Below are 20644 nucleotides of genomic sequence, written 5' to 3' on the forward strand. Positions count from 1 at the left end.
AGCATCAACGCAATTAATAACCGAATTAGCTGGAAAGATTATCCTAGATACCGGAGATATTTGAGAATGACTGAAGATTAGTTTGATTTCAGATATAGATCACACTCCATTACTAAGCTACAGTTTTAGTATTCTAAGTGCTCCCTTCAGAGTACTATATTGTAGCATATCATTGATAATACCTGAAGTTTTTATTTTTGCTTTTATGTGGGAACTGATAAGAAATTCAACTCATTTAATAGAGGTTTGTAAGCATTTTCATGTATGTTTACTTTTCGATAATTTTCACTTGTGTTATTCCACTCAATTTTTACATTATTCCAAAAATTATGTCATATTTGAAACTTTCGCAAGTGAATGAATCGGATGAATGTTGTAAATTCTCCTTAACGCACTAAAACAATTTTAAAGATTCGATTTAATGAGCCATACGTATCAGACCTGTATATATCTTCGCAGTTTGATTTTATAATTTGTTTTCACTATCTAATGCATTACTCCAAATCATGTAATACGTAATATGTATCATCCGAAAGTTAAAAATAGACAATAATACACAAAATGATGAAATCTAATGTAGAATCTACCAGACTTTGTAAACGCTTCATCATAAAGTTCATTCGTTGTATAGCTGCAAAAATACGATATTTGGTAAATTAGAATGAATTACAATGTAATTAGGAAAGATGACTTTCACCTTTTTTAGTGCATCATAAATTACTAACACAATGGACAATAATTAGAAATTCACTTATGTACATATAGTGACGTTTTTAATACTCATAACAACCTTTGAGTTAAATTGAAAGATAAACCATTTAAGATGTTTTATTTTAGGAAAAAGATCACAATACCACAATATAAATATAATTTAACACGCCCTGTACAGGCGATATTCAGACATCTTTAATTCATATTTCAAACCAAACTTTATACATACATAATAACAAATGCAAATTTCTGGAATTACATTACTGGTTCATGTAAGCATTTAAATTGTAAAAATCTCACTATTCGTTATACCAATTCAGTGTCCTCAATAATATGAATAAGTTGACTTGGTTACAAATGTTTCCAGTTTTAAAATCCATTATCATTCTTTAAAATACTAGGTTCTTTGCCATTTGTGAAAAATATTGAACAGGGGTGTTTACTCAATACATCCTCAGATGTATTGATTAAACACCCCTGTTCCTCAAAATGTGAAAATGTCCTCAAAAACAAAGGTTGGCTAAAAGAGAACTTGCCATATTAGTCCCTCAAGTTATAAGATTATCAGAATGATAATAATAATCTGATATGGCATTTTTGCCGGGGAGAGATCCTTTCGGATTGTTGTATCGATGCACAGTAGCCGAGGGGGACCGACGGTTTTACGTGCCCTCCCAGGCACGGTGAACGGCTCGTATCATTTATAGAAATGAAAATGTCGTTAGTGCCGAGATTCGGTCTCGTGCGCTCTGTCTTAGAAGGTCGCTGAACTACGGCCGATAAATATGGAGAAACTTTGTTTGTATTCAATATGATTAGTCTGTGATGTCTAGATTGTAATCAACTCTATAGTACATTTTAAAGATTACAAAAGTCAGGGAGATTTGACTAGAAATACACATACAAAGGCAAAACCATAAACACAAACCGGAACACGGGGAAATAGGCACCAAAGGATGATGTGGAAGCAGTAAAAACTTCAGATTCAAAAAAGAACAATGACGTGCAACAAAGCCTATTTCTCGATGACTGACATTCTGCTCCAAAAACGTCCACTAACAATCGATGATTAAGATCTGAAAATGGTATGTTATGGATGTCACACAAGGTTGTATTCCCTCCCCACTACTGTTCAAAATTTATGTAGAAAAATATTTCAGACAATATAGAGGAACTGCAAGATTTTTAGTGCAGTTTATCATCATAAATGGAGTGAAAGGGCTGCGAGTTTAACATCAACATAGCAAAAACCAATAGAATCCTGAAATCTTATGCTGGAAGTAAGACCTGGAAGACCATTCCCCTTAAGGAAGTACCACCTGGTCACTTAAAGTGAAATCTCTGAATCGTGTGGATTATGTGGTTCATGCCTAGATAACAATAATTATAATAGACAAAATTATGCACTGTCGTCATTACTAGTGATTAATGAATAAACATAGTATGAATAAAGCAATGGAATTTTAAACAATTGGAGTGACGACAAAAAAAGCCTTCAAATATGAGAAGAGGTTCAGTGGCAGTACTTGGATTTTTAATAAGAGTGCCAGTGACACTGGCGCCAGCTACTGGATACGTGTAAACGTACCTGTCCAGCACTGGCATGCCAGTGAGACTGGCGCCAGTTACTGGATACGTGTTAACGTGTCTTAAACGTGACAAGGCGATATCAAACTGTAATTATTGCTGCTGGAGAAAACACAGACATTCGGTGCCCAGCTTGAACAAACGCCACATGGCTGGTACCACGCACTTAAAGGGTTTATTTAGTAAGGCAGTACTACCGCCGCCCCTCGTGCGTCGTCGGCACCCTTGATGAAACCCTCGTGCCGACACACTGTCGGCGTGGGCACTGAACGAGTTAAACACATTTGTTAGATTTTTATGTTTTATATGACTTTTATGTTAAGAATTTCCATTAGATTAGTGCACTTTTTAACTTTTGTTTGATTATTTCATGATAGACAAATCATAAGTATATTACATTGAAATAAGATGAATTCATTACTGACTAGTCAGGCATTATAACGGTAATTGATGGATTCGACCGTTACTTGATGGAAGTTCACTTTATCTAACAATAAAACACTGAAAACGTTTGTTTTCTATACTTCCACAAAATTTATTACCACAGAAAGAACCAGAACCATTATTCCACCACCACAGAAAGAACCCAGTACCTTCTGCTCTATCACATATACTGGCAAGATAACAACAATAATAGCCAGATACATAAAAAAGGAAGGAATAACACCAGCGTTCAGAACTAACAACAACTTAAGCAAATATATTAAGAACAATAAGAGCCGAAAGAGAAAACAACTACAGAGTGGTGTTTACAAACTAACTTGTGGTGACTGTCCGAAAACTTACATCGGTCAAACTGGCAGAACCTTTGGCAAACGGATGGCAGAACCTTTGGCAAACGGATAGCAGAACACAAAAGGGCTTTCAACAATAGAAAAACATACACTCTACATACGCACTTCACCTTCTAGATCATAATCATTCTTTTAATGAACAGTTTCAAATTCTGCATATTCAAAATAAAGGCCTTAAGCTATCTTTTTAGAATCTATGGAAATTAATAAATTGAAAAATACAGATATAATTCTGAATGACCAACTCGAGACAAACAGCTCCCCACTCCTCAACCTCTTCAGTTAAAGAATTTAAGAAGGCCAACCCAGAGTAATCTAAATCACTTGAGAAAGGCACTCTGCCGAAACAGCTGTAGTCACATAGTTGTAATAAATTTTGTGGAAGTATAGAAAACAAACGTTTTCGGTGTTTTATTGTTAAATTATAACGGTATGTCACTTTTAAAAATTCAATCAAAATTGATGTATATATTAGGAAAAAACTTTGTTTCTTAGACATTTTTTATGTGTACTTACTACAAGGGCACCACATCCGTAACCAGGTCTCTCTTGCTGCATTCCTTTGATGAAAGGACACTGATTTGGTATTTTTATTTTTACACAATGCTTAACCATTTATTTTAAATCACATCAATTATAATTACAAATAAATTATTTAAAAACTCAGCTTACTCTCAAACAAACAGAGAACGGTGAACTATAATATAAATATAAGGACAAAGTGTACTATTTAATGCTTTACAAAAAAGTTCGAAATTAAGTTTTGTTTTTTTTTGAAATATTTTACTTTTAGTTTAGATCGGTGTTTATAACCGCGTCAGCCTTTTTTATTTTTTTTTTTTCTTCTCTTGCGGATTATTTAATCTTCTTTTTTCTCCTTGTCTGCTTTATCTCCGCCGGCTGCTGATTCGTCTGCGTCTTCTTCATCTGAATAGTTAGTCGGCTGCTCACCTGGCTTCAACAGTCTTCCCACGAAGTCGTATTTTTCTAAAAATCAAAAATGCAAGACGTTATTACTAAGCATTAGTGAATTTACTTAAATATAGAGGGGGTCAAATCGGATACATTTTAACCATACAGACATCTGTCATTTGCCAACCCAATCCATCCCAATTCCACAACCCCTAAATTTAAATAGAAAGTACCCGTGTGTGGTATATAATTACAAATGTGGTACTTGTGGTACAGGCACAAGACGAAGATGACCTCAGTTTTATGATGAGAAAACTCGAACAGGAATATACTTACAAAGAATGGGATTTTTTTTTTTTATGTAATTATGTTTATTTACAATCTACATCATTAAAAGAGTATTAAGTAAATTTTTTCTATGTTTTTGGTCATGAAGAAGAGACTTCCAATGATGTCTCATCTTATTCTATTTATGTTTAAAGTTTTAAAATAGGTCCTGAGGCCAGGTTCTATCTAGTCTCCTTGTGACAGGGCCATTATGAAATAATTCCCTTACTAATTCGTTGTCATGGTGAATGGTACGCTCGTTTTGTGATTCCGAGGCTCGATGGATTTCTTCTCTAATGAAAGGTATATTTAAGTCTTCGTGAAGTGTTTGATTAGTTACATACCAAGGTGCATCCACTATTGATCTTAGAACTTTCGACTGAAATCTTTGAATGATATTCAGTGATGTTGACTTTGCACAGCCCCAGAGGTGTAGTCCGTAGTACCAAATAGGTTTGATTATTGCTTTATACAGAAGAATTTTGTTTTTGATGTTGAGTTTTGATCTGCGTCCAAGGAGCCAATACATTTGCCGAAATTTCAAGTCTAGTTGTCTTCTTTTAGTCTGTATATGTTTTTTCCAAGTAAGACGTTGGTCAAGATGGAGGCCAAGGTATTTAGCTTCTGTTACTGTTGGTATTCGTACATTTTCCATTCTTACAGGAGGGCATGTGTTGTGGCGGTTTGTAAACGTTATTTGAGATGATTTTGTTTTATTTACTTTAGTTCGCCATTTTGTGTACCATTCACTGAGTATGTCCAGATGGTGTTGCAGGTCTTGTGAGGCTTGTATGTGATCTTCATTTACTGCTAGTATTGCTACGTCATCAGCAAAGGAAGCAATCGTAGTATTAGGAGACTCTGGTATATCGGCTGTGTAGAGTGAGAAAAGCAGAGGTCCGAGGACACTACCTTGCGGAACTCCATGAATAAAGAATGGGATGAAAATAAATTTAAAAAAAAATGAATACCTAACAACGAAGATAGACGAGGCAACGAAGCATTAAACCTAGGAATTTTGTGCAGTAAGATGAATCGTTATGCAACTTTTTGCATTCGATTCGAGAGAGTGTCAGGCAATTTTGTGAACTAAATTGATCTCCGGCAAAAAATTTTGTGTATGAGAAAATGCATAAGTGCATCTCGAAGAGATGGAAAATAAAAAATTTAGGACTCAGTAAATATTGACGGAAATGAATTCAATATTTATTCTTGGGGGTTTTGGAGGTCACTGAACACGAATTTCATGACGGTGGTGGTCTCCGAGGTACCTGGTGCCCAGGGTGGAACTCGTCGCCTGGGACGACCGAATAATTCGTGGGACGATCGAATAATTCGCGAAATGAAGATTGGATCTAAAAATTGAAAAATTCTTGTTCAATATTTTTCAAAAATCTACCGAATGACACTAAACACGACCCCCCATTCCATCCTCTGGAGGTGGGGTGGGGGTAACTTTAAAATCTTAAAGAGAACCCCCATTTGTTATTGCAGATTTGGATTGCTTACGTAAAAGTATTCGAGACATTTTTTCGAATTGTGGATAGATGGCGCTATAATCGGAAAGAACGATTATTTCGTGATACCATAGGTAAATTATAGAAACGGTATATATCTCGGGAAATACACTTCCAAATAAAAAACCAAAAAATACGTATTTAATATTTTTCAAGAACCTATCGAATAACATAAAAATTCTTGTTCAATATTTTTCAAAAATCTACCGAATGACACTAAACACGACCCCCCATTCCATCCTCTACACTCCATCTAGACCAAGAGGCAGCGCTGAAAAATCTATTTGAATTTAGTCTAAAGGTAGATTTTTCATAGTTGATTACTGTGAGTGTGTAGAGAAACATACTGCGGACGGTCAAGCGAAACGTAGAACAGGGGTTACTGAGAGGGTATCAAAGTTGCTTTCCTACGAAGGTAATTATTTCCATTTACTAAGGCTGAAAATCAGTACACACATTCTAAATTAAATATAAATAAAAGTTATTAAAGTCGGTCAGCTTTATGACGGGACAGAGCCGGTCGGTCGGCCCCAATAGTCGATTGAGGAAATTAAGCATTTTGGCTCGCAATTTTTTCGTCCAGCATGGATTCACTTGAAATTTTCACAGCAGGTAGGGAATAGTCCAAGGATCATTTTATATATCATGCCGCTATCATACGCTAAAACCTTGGGGGTGGTTGCCACCCCATCTTGGGGGTGGGAATTTTTTATTACATTTTAACCACGTAATTCGATGGAAACAGTTATTCTAAGAAAAAAATGTTTTTTACATTTTCTTCGTAAAACTAATATTTGTCGTGTTATTCGCTCTTGAAAATAACAGTTTTTCGACGAAAAAATCGACTTTTTTAGAGGGTTTTTTGAGAATACCTCGAAAAATATGCATTTAATCAAAAAAACTGTAGATATCGAAATTGTATCTTTTAGTAACACAAACCAAATTCTTTTCCTATAATATCTTTAAGACCAATACAAACCGAGATACGGCATGTTAAAAGGTTAGCTTTTTTCGTCAAATGCATAATTTCAAATATTCAAAGCCAAATAATGGGAAAAATTTGCATTTTTCGAGGAAAACTAAATAATATTTTTTCAAGTATACAATTAGACCTTTCAAAAAAAATAAAAAGTTTCTAGCATGAAAATTAAGCGACTTAAAAAATGTCTGTACCTGCTTTTCTCTACGAAAAAACCAGTGAAGACAACCCCCTAACTACCTTCCTAATTCAAAATTGGTCTTCACCTTTCTGTATTTCCTTTTATATTTATATTATCAATACACTCAAGGAGTTTGACCTATTTAAAATGCCCAATTTTGGAAAAATTGGAGTGTGCAAGAAAAATTGATTTTTTGCAATTTGGTATTTTTCACCTTTAATGGCTCCAGTACACGTTGGGCCAACCAGTTGGCCAATGAGTTGGGCCAATAAGTTGGGCCAAGTAAGAACAGTGAATAGATGGTGATTACACGTTGGTGGAGTTATCAGTCTGCGTTAACCTTTCTTAGTGGATAAACAAAAAACAAACTCTGATTATGGATATGGATGTGGAGACTGTAGCAGCTGTCGCAATTAATTTGTACAATGCGTTCAATGCTTATAGAAAAGTGTACCAAACAAGAGTGATTAAAAAACAATGGCGCAAACGACGGTGCTTTTACACCGAAAAAAGTATTCATATTAAAACACAACCTTAAAATTAATTCTTATAAACAGTATCAGTATTGTGAGAAGAGAAAACAAATATTTTAAACTCAACGACAACAACGTGTTCAGTGTTCATAACCAAACAGCTGTTTGGCAGATCACGCAAGTCCCAAAAATCCTTTGATTTGTGCACCAAATACCGACAAGATTCGGTTTGTAGACCAACGCTGACCGCCAATCGCAAACTCATGCCAAGTGGTCCTGTACACGTTGGCCCAACTCCTTGGCCCAACTGATTGGCCCAACGTGTACTAGTCCCATTACTTCAAAATATCTCCGAAAATACTGAAGATATGAAAAAAATTATAAACTACTAAATTGTAGCTTTTTTAATGACTAAAATTAAACTGTGCATAGATTTTCATTACAGTAAATAGTTAGCCAGATATAGCTGTTTAAAACCTCTATTTACCAGCAAACACCCCCTTAATCGAGCCCTTTAAACCCGCCCCAATTAAAAACTAAGGCATCTTACGGAATTTAATTTGCACAGTCTTATAGCTCTTTAAAAATCCTACAAAATCATTTTTGAGGGGTCTCATTACTGAGAGGGTATCAAAGTTGCTTTCCTACGAAGGTAATTAAATCCATTTACTAAAGCTGAAAATCAGTACACAGTGAGATATAATATTTTTCCAAAATTAGGCATTTTAAATAGGTCAAACTCCTTGAGTGTATTGATAATATAAATATGAAAGGAACTACAGAAAGGTGAAGACCAATTTTGAATTGGGAAGGTAGTTAGGGGGTTGTTTTCACTGATTTTTTCGTAGAGAAAAGCAGGTATCGACATTTTTTGATTATAGGTCGCTTAAGTTTCATGCTAGAAACTTTTTATTATTTTTTTTTGAAAGGTCTAATTGTATTAAGTTTTCCTCGAAAAATGCAAATTTTTCCCATTATTTGGCTTTGAATATTTCAAATTATGCATTTGACGAAAAAAGCTTACCTTTAACATGCCGTATCTCGGTTTGTATTGGTCTTAAAGATATTATTGTAAAAGAATTTGGTTTGTGTTACTAAAAGATATAATTTTGATATCTGCAGTTTTTTTGATTAAATGCATATTTTTCGAAGTATTTTCAAAAAACCCTCTAAAAAAGTCGATTTTTTCGTCGAAAAACTGTTATTTTCAAGCGCGAATAACTCAAAAAATATTACTTTTACGAAGAAAATGTAAAAAACATTTTTTTCTTAGAATCACTTGTCCCATCGAATTACATGGTTAAAATGTAATAAAAAATTCCCACCCCCGAGACGGGGTGGCAACCACCCCCAAGGTTTTAGCGTATGATAGCGGCATGATATATAAAATGATCCTTGGACTATTCCCTACCTTCTGTGAAAATTTCAAGTAAATCCATGCTGGACGAAAAAATTGCGAGCCAAAATGCTTCATTTCCTCAATCGACTATTGGGGCCGACCGACCGGCTCTGTCCCGTCATACAGCTGACCGACTATAATAACTTTTATTTATATTTAATTTAGAATGTGTGTACTGATTTTCAGCCTTAGTAAATGGAAATAATTACCTTCGTAGGAAAGCAACTTTGATAACCTCTCAGCAACCCCTGTTCTACGTTTTGCTTGACCGACCGCAGTATGTTTCTCTACACACTAACAGTAATCAACTGTGAAAAATCTAGCTTTAGTAAATTCAAATAGATTTTTCAGCGCTGCCTCTCCGTCTATCCGCTGGAGGTGGGGTGGATCGTAACTTTAAAATCTTAAATAGGAGCCCCCACTTTTTTACTGCAGATTTGGATTCCTTACATAAAAATAAGTAACTTTTATTCAAGACATTTTTTCGATTTATGGATAGATGGCGCTATAATCGGAAAAACACTATTTATTAGTGCCATCTATCAACAATTTTAAAACATGTTTTGAATAAATGTTACTTTTTTTTCATGAGGAATCCAAATGTGCAATAAAACATGGGGATTTCTATTTAATATTTTAATCCACCTCCAGGGGGTGAAGTGGAGATTCGTGTTTGATGTTATTCGATATGTTCTTAAAAAATATTAAATACGTATTTTTTTTTAATCTTTTATTTGGAAGTCTATTTCTCGAGATATTAGACCGTCTCTATAATTTACTTATGGTATCACGATAAATCGTTTTTTCCGATTATAGCGCCATCTATCCACAATTAGAAAGAATGTCTCGAATAAAAGTTGCTTATTTTTACGTAAGCAATCCAAATCTGTAATAACAAATGGAAGTTTCCTTTTAAGATTTTGAAGTTAATCCCACCCCACCTCCAGAGGGTGGAGTGGGTGGGTCGTCTTTATTGTCATTCGATAGATTTTTGAAAAATACTGAATGCGTATTTTTCAGTTTTTTTATCCAATCTTCATTTCGCGAATTATTCGATCGTCCCTGGCGACGAGCTCCACCCTGGGCACCAGGTACCTCGGAGACCATCGCCGTCATGAAATTTGTGTTCACTGACCTCCAAAATCGAGTATAAAAATTGAACTCATTTCCGTCAATATTTCCTGAGTTCTAAATTTTTAATTTTCCATCTCTTCGATATTCATTTTGAAAATGCATTTTCTTATGCACAAAAATTTTTACCGGATGTCAATTTAGTTCACAAAATTGCCTGACACTGTCTCGAATCGAATGCAAAAAGTTGCATGACAATTCATCTTACTGCACAAAATTCCTAGGTTTTGGGCTTTTTAGTGCTTCGTTGCTTCGCCTAAGAGTACAGAAATAAAACAGCTGAAAATAGAGTAAAATTAAACAAATCAAAGGAACAGACAACTACAAGTATTCAGGTTTCATAATATCAAACAAAGGAACAACGGAAGAAGACATAAAAAATAGACTAGGACAAATTGCATACGAAAATTGAACCCGGTACTGTGGGATAAGAACATTAGCAAAAGAATAAAAGAAGAATATATTATAACACCATGACAATAAATAAGAAAACCAAAAACAAAATAAGAGCAACAAAAATGTAATTCCTAAGAAGAAGCTGCTGGAGGTTGGATAAATAGAATACCAGAGTGGAACCTGATAGGAAGAAGAGTAAAATTAAACAAATCAAAGGAACAGACAACTACAAGTATTCAGGTTTCATAATATCAAACAAAGGAACAACGGAAGAAGACATAAAAAATAGACTAGGACAAATTGCATACGAAAATTGAACCCGGTACTGTGGGATAAGAACATTAGCAAAAAAATAAAAGAAGAATATATTATAACACCATGACAATAAATAAGAAAACCAAAAACAAAATAAGAGCAACAAAAATGTAATTCCTAAGAAGAAGCTGCTGGAGGTTGGATAAATAGAATACCAGAGTGGAACCTGATAGGAAGAAGGAAGATAGGCAGGCCCCGAAGAACTTTCAGACATGAAGTGGACGAAGTAATAAAAAGAAGAAATCTACAAAGTAGAAAGAACTGGAGAGAACAATTGAATGAAGGAATACAGTGAAAACTGTGAAAATCCTTAGTATATAATATACAATTTAAATATAACTTGTTTGCCCTTGCCCGGAGAAAAATTATTTTTCATATTTAGCCCAATAAATGACCGTTTTGGAGTGTAATTTCCAGGGGCAACTCCGAATTGCATTAAAATTTGGATTTAGCTTCTACTTACCCTCCACTTCAAAGTTGAATTTGTGCCGTTGGTTGCTTTTACTTGGGTGGGTGACATGTACCCCTTCTCGGGGGGTGAAAAACGCGTGTTTAAAATAAGGTCGAAAATGGATAAATTTACTTATTTTAACCATCTTTTGTTCTATGAAGTTTTTTACGTAAATCAACACTTTTCGAGCTATTCGCGATTTAAAATGTTAATTTTTCGACAAAAAAAAAATTCCCAAATAACTCTAAAAGTAAATATTTTATCGAAAAAAATATTTTTAGCAAAAGTGTAGCCTATAAAAAAACGAAAAAAATGGTGTACCAGTAAAGTCTACAAATTAAGTAGAAGCAAAGTTGTAGCTCATGAAAAATACCTTCTTAATCGTCTAATTCCAAATCGAATAATTCAACGCGAAATCACCGAAGAAAGAAGCGTTTTTCAGGAAAACCTTATTAACATTTTTAAAGTATCGAAAAAAAGCTTATTAGTTGTTTTTTACAAAAGTTTACAGCATCAAAAATAAACGAGTTACACTGAAAAAAAAGTTGGCCCTTTTTTTTAGCACCCTAAATGAAATTAATCGTTTGGCTTTACCATCTATTTTAACTGTATGTGTATTGTTTATATGATCTGTTAGTTTGATTGGTTTGAAGTGCTTATTTTTGAAAATATTTGGTTTTATAGTAAAAAAAAAATTTTCTAAAAATTTTTGAAAAATTTCATTTTTTCAAAATAACTTAAAAAGTATTAGTGATAAGAAAAATCTTAAAGAGTACAAAAATGTAGGTTTTGCTATTATAAATATGCTAGTTTCATTTTGTTTCTCCGTAAGACAAAAATTAGTTAAGATATGGCTGTTCAAAATTTGCATACACTCGTGATTAGTGACCCATTCAAGCTTTCTCAATTATAACCCTTTCAAAAATAAACGCTTTAAACCGGTGAGACTGACAGATCATATAAAAAATAGATAGGTAAGTAAATTGTTTGTAAAGCGGTAGCGATTAATTTCATTTGGGGAGCTAAACACGGCGAGATTTTCATGATTTTTTACAAAAAGAAAAGAGGGCCAACTTTATTTTGAGCGTAACTCGCCTATTTTTAATGCTAAAACTTTTGTTTACAATTAAAACAAAGCTTTTTATAAACACTTTAAAAAAGTTTAAATGGGTTTTTCCCGAAAAGTGCTTAATTTTTCGGTGATTTCACCTTGAAATATTCGATTTGGAATTAGATGAATAAGAACGTGTTTTTCATGAGCTACAACTTTGTTTTTATTTGATTGATAGACTTTACTGATACACCATTTTTTTGTTTTTTTTATAAGCTACACTTTTGCTAAGGATATTTTTTTCGATAAAATATTTACTTTTTGAGTTATTTGCGAAAAACCGTCTAAAAAACGTAGTTTTTTTGTCGAAAAATCAACATTTTCAATGGCAAATAACTCAAAAAGTATTGACTCTATAGAACAAAAGTTACTTAAAATCAGTCAATTTATCCATTTCCGGTCTTATCTTTAACGTATGTTTTTTCACCCCCGAAAAGGGGTGACTGTCAGCCCCCAAGTAAAAGCAACTAACGGCACAATTTCAACTTTGAAGTGGAGGGTAAGTAGAACCTAAATCCAAATTTTCATGCAATTCGGAGTTGCCCCTGAAAATTACACGGTATCGCCGACTTTCCCGTTCATTTACTGGGCTAATTAGAAAAGCTGGCAGGTTTGAAAAAACGTTGTCTTACAATTATTCTGGATGAAGTTGGTCCCTTTTTTCAAATTGGTGATATCGAAAACTTAAAATATATACATATTATGTATCTTCTTCTTTAGCCCATTTCTATCCAACTTTGGACATAGGCCTTCCCCAACTCTTTCCATTTCCGTCTGTCCTTGGCTGCGCTTTTGCAGTTAGTTCCTGCAGCTTTTACAATATCGTCCTTCCATCGCATCTGAGGTCTTCCTCTTCCTCTTCTTCCTGTCCACGGTCCACTTTATAGATATATATGTATATATACCTATAAAACATTCTTCTTGTAGATGGATTTTGACGTTTCTTTTTATAATTTTTATGTAGTTACATTTATTAGTAATTGTTTGGGAAAGTATGCCATGTATTTCAATATTTTTCTTTATTAGTGTTTTATATTTGCTCTATGACTAGTTAGTTATGTAATACGATTAATTTCTTTTAAAAAACCTATAATCTTATTTGATATTCACCCTATATTTTGTATTTTCTAACACCGCCCTGTAAAATGACTGGGCATATCATATTTTGAGCAGATATTCAGAGAAAACGCACTTTTACTTTTAACACAAAGGCATCTTTGACACTAATGCCTTTCAAAGCACCACATGTGTCAATAATTTATGACCCAAGCTAAGGGCTGTTACCTCGGCGGCCCTGCAAAAGACGACAAAAACTTAGTACGAAATTCTACGTTGAACGAGAAACATTTGCCTAGTTCACCACCCGGGTGGCCGTCCCGTCACGGAGATGCTGTCCACTCCTGGAGATACCGGCCAATTACATTCATTTTAAAGGTAGGTGCGATATTTTCTCGAACATTGATACAATTTATGAATACAGCCAGATACATTTCTTCACACATTTGCGTATAAACACACACATTTATTCATTTTTGCTATACTAAGTGCAACATATATCTTATCTCTACAAATCTAAACAGTCCATTGTCTTTACTACGTAATTAATTAAACCCAGCGACCAAAATCATCAATCAGAAGACATTAGACGCTTCAGTAATTATTGGTTAAACAATTTTGGAAAAATATTTTTTATGGTATTTTTAGGACCATTTTGTTCACAAAACATAGGGATAGACGCTTAAAGGATAGAGCAGGCTAAAATGCCATTTATCAGCAACAAGTTTAGATAACCACGCTTAGGCTTTCGTCTCTTCAAAGAATGGCTGCTCCTTTTTACGGGAGCCCGTAATAGAAGTTAGTGACGTTAGTTTCTTGGGAGTGGCAGAGTTACTAGGGGTAGAGGGGGAGAATTGGAAGGTATAAGCGTTGATTGATAAATACTGATATATTTACCCCCCTCTCTATATTTATCAATCAACGCCCAACGGTATAAGGTTGACCTTACTAGTTGCCTATAATAGGAAATAAGTTAAGGAACGGCTTTTGGATTCAGCATTGTAGTCGAGGCATTGAAGGATTGAAGTGTCGATTTTTTTGCAGTAAGGCGGATTTTAATGCGGATTGGTGCGTTGGATTCGTGAGAATGTCAGGAAATTTTGTGAACTAATGTAATGAATAGGAAATCTCAAATTGCATTTGTGTTTAAGAAAAATGCATTTCGGTAAATAGTGGGAAAAATTGACTCAATTTTCTTACTCGGGGGGGTTTTTGGGGTCGCTGAAAACGAATATGAGGTCGGCGAGAGTGTGCAAACTAGCTGGTGCCTGCAGCGGGTGTAATAAACGTCTTCCTCTGGAGTATTATGGTAATTTGTTAAATAATTGGCCCAAACTTGTAACTCGGGGGGTTTTTGGGGTCGCTGAAAATGAATATGAGGTCGGCGAGAGTGTGCAAAGTACCTGGTGCCTGCAGCGGGTGTAATAAACGTCTTCCTCTGGAGTATTATGGTAATTTATCATATAATTAGTTTAAACTTGTTACTCGGGGGTTTTTGGGGTAATCTATTTTCTTCGATGTAACTATAGTAATCGAAAAGGGTGGTATTTTTAGTATAAATAAACATAAATTTTTATTATTATAATATATTTATGGTTAAAAAAGTTCATTATACAAAATTTATCGTAATTTATCTTTAAAATTCATTTTCTTCATAATTATCATCTTCTTCATTATTGCCTTCCTCTCTCAAGTCCAATGCAATATTTGTGCAATCAGAGCCTACACAATTTTTGCAGGCTAAATTACAAACTAACCCATGCTTAGTGCACCCGCATGAGTTGCCGCAGTCTGACTTACAACTACGGAATATTAAATTTAAAATGTTTGGAGGACCAGGTGACTGAGTCATTCTAACTGGAATTAATACATTATTTTGTAATTCCCATCCCCAATCGGTTGGGTTCATGTTACTGTCCTGAGCGTTCAAGTATTACGTAACGCGGTTTTTGAAGATTTTTGACCCCCCCCTCCTCCCCTACGCAACGCATCTTAATGGGGCGTTTACGTATTACGTAACGCAATTTTTGATGATTTTAACCCCCCCCCCCCCAACCCGCGTTACGTAATACTTGAACGGTCCCCATGCAGCCAAATTTGTGTTTGTAAATATATGCTTTTTAAATGCTGGGTAAATGCATCAACAGATAAAAGAATTTTTCCAATGACAATCTTTTTATTTCTGGCAATAGCCATTAAGTACATAAGACCCCAAAGAGCCCCGAGTAACAAGTTTGGGCCAATTATTTAACAAATTACCATAATAATCCAGAGGAAGACGTTTATTACACCCGCTGCAGGCACCAGGTAGTTTGCACACTCTCGCCGACCTCATATTCGTTTTCAGCGACCCAAAAAACCCCCGAGTAAGAAAATTGAATCAATTTTTCCCACTATTTACCGAAATGCATTTTTGAAATGCATTTTTCTTATGCACAAATGCAATTTGAGATTTCTTATTCATTACATTAGTTCACAAAATTTCCTGACATTCTCACGAATCCAACGCACCAAACTGCATTAAAATCCGTCTTACTGCGCCAAAAATCGACAGTAAGGTCTTTTTTGTGCTTCAATGCCTCGACTATTGTTGGTATTTGGTATTGCAGTGGGTTATGTCTTGTGTGTTATAATAAAGTCGCTCTGATGCATAGACTTAACCAGGGCGGGGGGGTTGGGGGTTATAAGGTTTGCTTTATTGTCAAAAAATTTTCCAATTTGTGGACAAAGCTTATACAAAATAAAAAAAATACAATAAAAAACAAAAAATAATAAAAAACTACAAACAAAACAAAAACAGAAACAGACACCAAGTAAATGGCGTGAGTTATACTACTTAATATAATTTTATAGTTATTAAGTTCACATTAAAAAATTAAAAATTTTGCAAACAATATGTATACAACGTCAGAGCAAAAAGAAGGTGAACGAGGAAAAGGGAAAGGGAAAGTAAATCAAAAGTTCTATGCCGCTGCAAATATGTATAAAAGTACTCGAAAGTAATAATCCCGAAAGTCAATTTGCTGAATTCAAATCGTTTATAAAAAAGTCATTCACTGTATAAAAAGCTCTCTCCAGCAAATAAGCTCTCAAGGCCTTGCAAAAAGCGGGAAATGCTGCAATAGATTTGATGTTAGATGGCAGGTGATTGTACATTTTTCTCGAATTGTATAATATAAGCACTAAACCAGCTCAGACCGTGGGTTGGCAGATAAAGATTATGCTCCACGTTTCTAAGGGGATAGTTGTGAGTGGGTCTCTCTGGACCTTCTGATGCATGTTTGCGGATTAAACAAACGGATTCAAAAACAAACAAAGAAGGAAGAGTTAATATTTTAAATTTTTTAAAGAATTCTTGGCATGAACTCTGCTATTGAGTCTCAGGGAGTAACGAAGAGCTCTCTTTTGTAGTTTAAAAATACGCTCAAATTGAGTCGCACAACACGTACCCCAGAATGGAAGGGCGTACCGAAGATGAGACTCAAAAAGGGCATAATAAACGGTCCTAGATGTTGACAAATTCATTTCCGTAGCAACTGATCTTAGCGCAAAACAAACAGAACTTAATTTTTTGTGTAAGGCATCAATGTGCAAGTTCCATTTTAGAGACTTATCCACAATAAGCCCTAAGAACTTCACCGATTCAACTACCTCTAGACTGTTGTTATTAAGTACTAAAGGTTGCATCATACTGTTGTAAGGTAGGACTTTGGTTTTAGAAACGTTAAATAACAGGAGATTCGAATCGCACCACGATTTAATGGTGACTAGGTCTGTAGCTATGGTATTGCGAAGATCCATAATATCCGTGTTACTCCAAGTAATACTAGTATCATCTGCAAAGAGACATATTTTACCTTTAATGTTCAGACAGAGATGTCATTTATGTATATCAGAAACAATATAGGGCCTAGAACTGAACCCTGAGGTACCCCACATTCTAATGGCATGCAAGAAGACGTCTTCGTGTCAACCTTACAAACTGACTTCTTTTATTAAGATATGATTTAAGCCATTTAAGAGCCTTTCCCCTAAATCCATAGTGCTGTAATTTGTCAGTCAAGATGTTATGGTTTACACAATCGAATGCTTTAGAGAAATCACAGAAAATTGTTGCTGTAGAGTGATGGTTGTTTAGACTGGAGTAAACATGATCGAAAAGGAAGAACATAGCATCATTCGTGCATTTGTCACTCAGGAATCCAAATTGATGTGGAGTAAGCAATTTGTATTTCAACAGAAAAGATAAGATTCTTTTTTTTTTACCAGACTTTCAATTATCTTCGACAACGTGCAAAATTCGAAGCAAGATCTTTATCGCCTCCTTTGTGTATAGGAATAATTATCGCTGTCTTAAGGCAGCTTGGAAAAACCCCAGTTTCGAATGACCTGTTTATTAAGGTAGTAAGATGGTTTAAAGTGCAATCAGGTAGAGCAGAAAACATTTTAAGAGTGAGGCCATCAGTCCCAGATGACGATTTATTTTTAATGTCATTTATTGTAGAGCGTAGTTCACCGAATACTATGGGTGTAAAAAAGAAACTATTTACATTCCTATGAGAAAGATATAAAATCGGATCCTGAGAAGGAGGTATAGTATTTGTTAAATTTTTTGCCACATTTACAAAGTAATTGTTCAGGGTCTCAGGAGAAGTCGGGATTGTGGTGGGAGAAGAAGTCTTATCTCTCAGTTCATTTACGATAGACCACGTTTCCTTAGCAACATTACCTGATTTAGCCAGCCTCGCATTGTAATAAATTTCCTTGGCGGCCTTTATGGCTTTATGGTAAATTTTCTTTTTTATATAAAATAACCCCACCATTGAGATGAACTTTAAGCTCTATACGCTTAACACCATACCCCTAGAGACTCTTCAGTAGTTGTAACCCCCCTTAGGATCATCCTGGTTACGCCGTTGCTCTGATGAACCCCTGAGCGTGAAAGGTGTCCTCCCTGTACAATCCTGTACGAATAAATACTAATAATTATATATAATTACGTGGTTAATTGTTTCAAACCAAGGCCAAAAAAACTAAACAAAAAAATAGATATGCATATGTATAGTACAGAATTCAATTATTATTATATTTTAATACTTTCGATACCTCACTGTATATACCGTCATTGGTAAATACTTTCTAGCGTGATACTACGACAACCAGGTTGTCGTAGTATCATGCTTTCTAGAGCTTCTTATACTGTTTCTGATCAATAATACGTTTTTAAGTAGTTATGTGATGTGATAACAGTATCAGTGGTGTGCGGTGACATTTCCGCAAAGGAATAATAAATACTCTTTTGTCATCGTTGGCAAACTGTTTTATGATACATAAAATGAAAATTATTCATAAAACACACGATTTTGTGACATATCTTTAATAATTTAATCGACAAAATGGACAGGGACTAAATTTATGTGCTCCAAAGAAACACATAATGTGAATCAGTCTCTTTCAATATTTTACGATTCTGTTTACAATTCTGTTTTTACGATTCTCATTATGCATGAGGTGACTAAGTTTAAACTTTAAACTGATTATCTAGAAGAGGGGTGGGCAAATACTTTTAAGGGCGGGCCAAAATGAAATTTTCAAAATGTTTCCCGGGCCGGAGGACTATAACTGAGTATGTACGCTGTGCACATTCGAATTTTTTTGCTGTAGTTTTTTCCCTGTCCAAGAAATTTTTTTGGCAAATACTATAAGTATCATTTTAAAGCAGTTGGACAAGGAAATTTGACTTTAATAGATAATAGTAATAAACTGTCTTACTTGGGTATATGTACATGCGAACAATTTATGTCCAGTAAAATATATCAGTAATTTTTAAAGAAATATGTTCCATTATATTACTCGTAACAAGGATCCAGATAAAAAATAAAGATATTGAACAAGTGAACAAAATAAAATACTTACGAATCTGGATTAGGGAATATCTAAATTCCAAATCAGACATTCGGTCAAGAAAAGAGCAGCCTTTTTGAAGATGAGAAAATTACTGAGTAACCAAAGACTCAATCTCCAAATCCGATATGGTAAAATATTATATCCACTCTATTCTTCTTTATGGTGCCGAAGACTGGACTGTTAAGGTAGAATTCCGCACCAAGCGACCGAGACAGGAGACCGCGACAGGCGACAGATAGGTCGGGAAAGGCGATAGTTAGTCGCTGGTCTCGGTCGCGGGCTGCAGAACTACCCTGATATAATTGCATAGAGAGCAGTCGTGGGGAGACCTCGCCAATCTGTCGCCTGTCGCGGTCTCCTGTCTCGGTCGCGTGGTGCGGAAGTCTACCTTTAATGTCAACTTAATGAGTATGTTGGAAGCTTTTGAGATGTGGCTTTTTAGGAGATTTTTGAAAATACCATCGGGAACCAATCATATGACAAATGAAATGGTGTTGCACAGAATGGAAAGAGACAGAGAACTTTTGATCACCATTAAAAGGAGAAAGACAACATATTTGGGCACATACTTACAAATGATACGTACGAGTTGTTGCAGGAAGGAAAAGGGGGTCCTGGTAGACCATAAATATCCGGGTTGAAAAACATTCGCGACTAGACCAGATTAAATACACAGACACTACAAGAAAAGCAGAAGATAGAGACGAATCTGCCGCGAAGAATAAGAGAAATGCACGCATTTATCCCCCGCATTATAAAAGTATGTTGATTAAAGTAGGCATTTGGTTACAGCTGTTCTGAATTATAGTACTCTTTATTATTAATATATCTCATTATTTATAAGAACACTACATACACTAATACTGTTTATTTCAACAAAATCGCATTAAAGATATTAAAAAAAAATTACTTGATGGTATTTTTCAACGGACCGGATAAAGTAAGCAAAAGAGCCGGATCCGTTTTGCCCACCCCCTAGAATCTAGAGTCTAGAGCGTGATCAATACGTGTTTTTCCAATTTTTTTGGGTTTATGCTTATGGTATTATGCTGTAACTGATCCCAAATAAGTCTGTTACTTAAAATATGTCTCTTCATGGATTTGTGCAAATTATTGTTTTCACCCAATTTTCAAAAAAATGTGACAACGTTGAATTATCCACGTCCGTCCGTCTGTCCGTAAACACAATTCCTCCGTCATTATACCAGGTAGAATGACAAATGAAGTGTCGAATGAAAGTTTATAACCCAAGGATGGTACTAAAGGTGAGAAATTTGATCTAGAACAGGGGTTTCCAAACTTTTTTGTACCACGCCCCCTTTTGTTGAAATGAAAGCTTCTCGCGCCCCCCCCCTTTACAATAAATTGTATGCGCCTAAATAGGAACAAAACAAAAC

The 20644-nt window shown here is 35.0% G+C and overlaps 1 protein-coding gene across 1 annotated transcript in view; it reads right to left on the minus strand.

Annotated features, from left to right (window-relative positions):
- Window positions 1–812: 812 nt before the first annotated feature.
- LOC126885683 (membrane-associated progesterone receptor component 1-like) overlaps window positions 813–20644 on the minus strand; it is an 85943-nt gene continuing 66111 nt past the window's right edge. The window contains exon 3 of the mRNA XM_050652386.1: window positions 813–4079. Within this exon, the coding sequence (XP_050508343.1) occupies window positions 3952–4079 (128 nt within the window). The 3' untranslated portion in view covers window positions 813–3951. The remainder of the gene's footprint in view (window positions 4080–20644) is intronic.

This window comes from Diabrotica virgifera, chromosome 5 (genome assembly GCF_917563875.1).
Source record: "Diabrotica virgifera virgifera chromosome 5, PGI_DIABVI_V3a".
NCBI classification, from domain to species: domain Eukaryota; kingdom Metazoa; phylum Arthropoda; class Insecta; order Coleoptera; family Chrysomelidae; genus Diabrotica; species Diabrotica virgifera.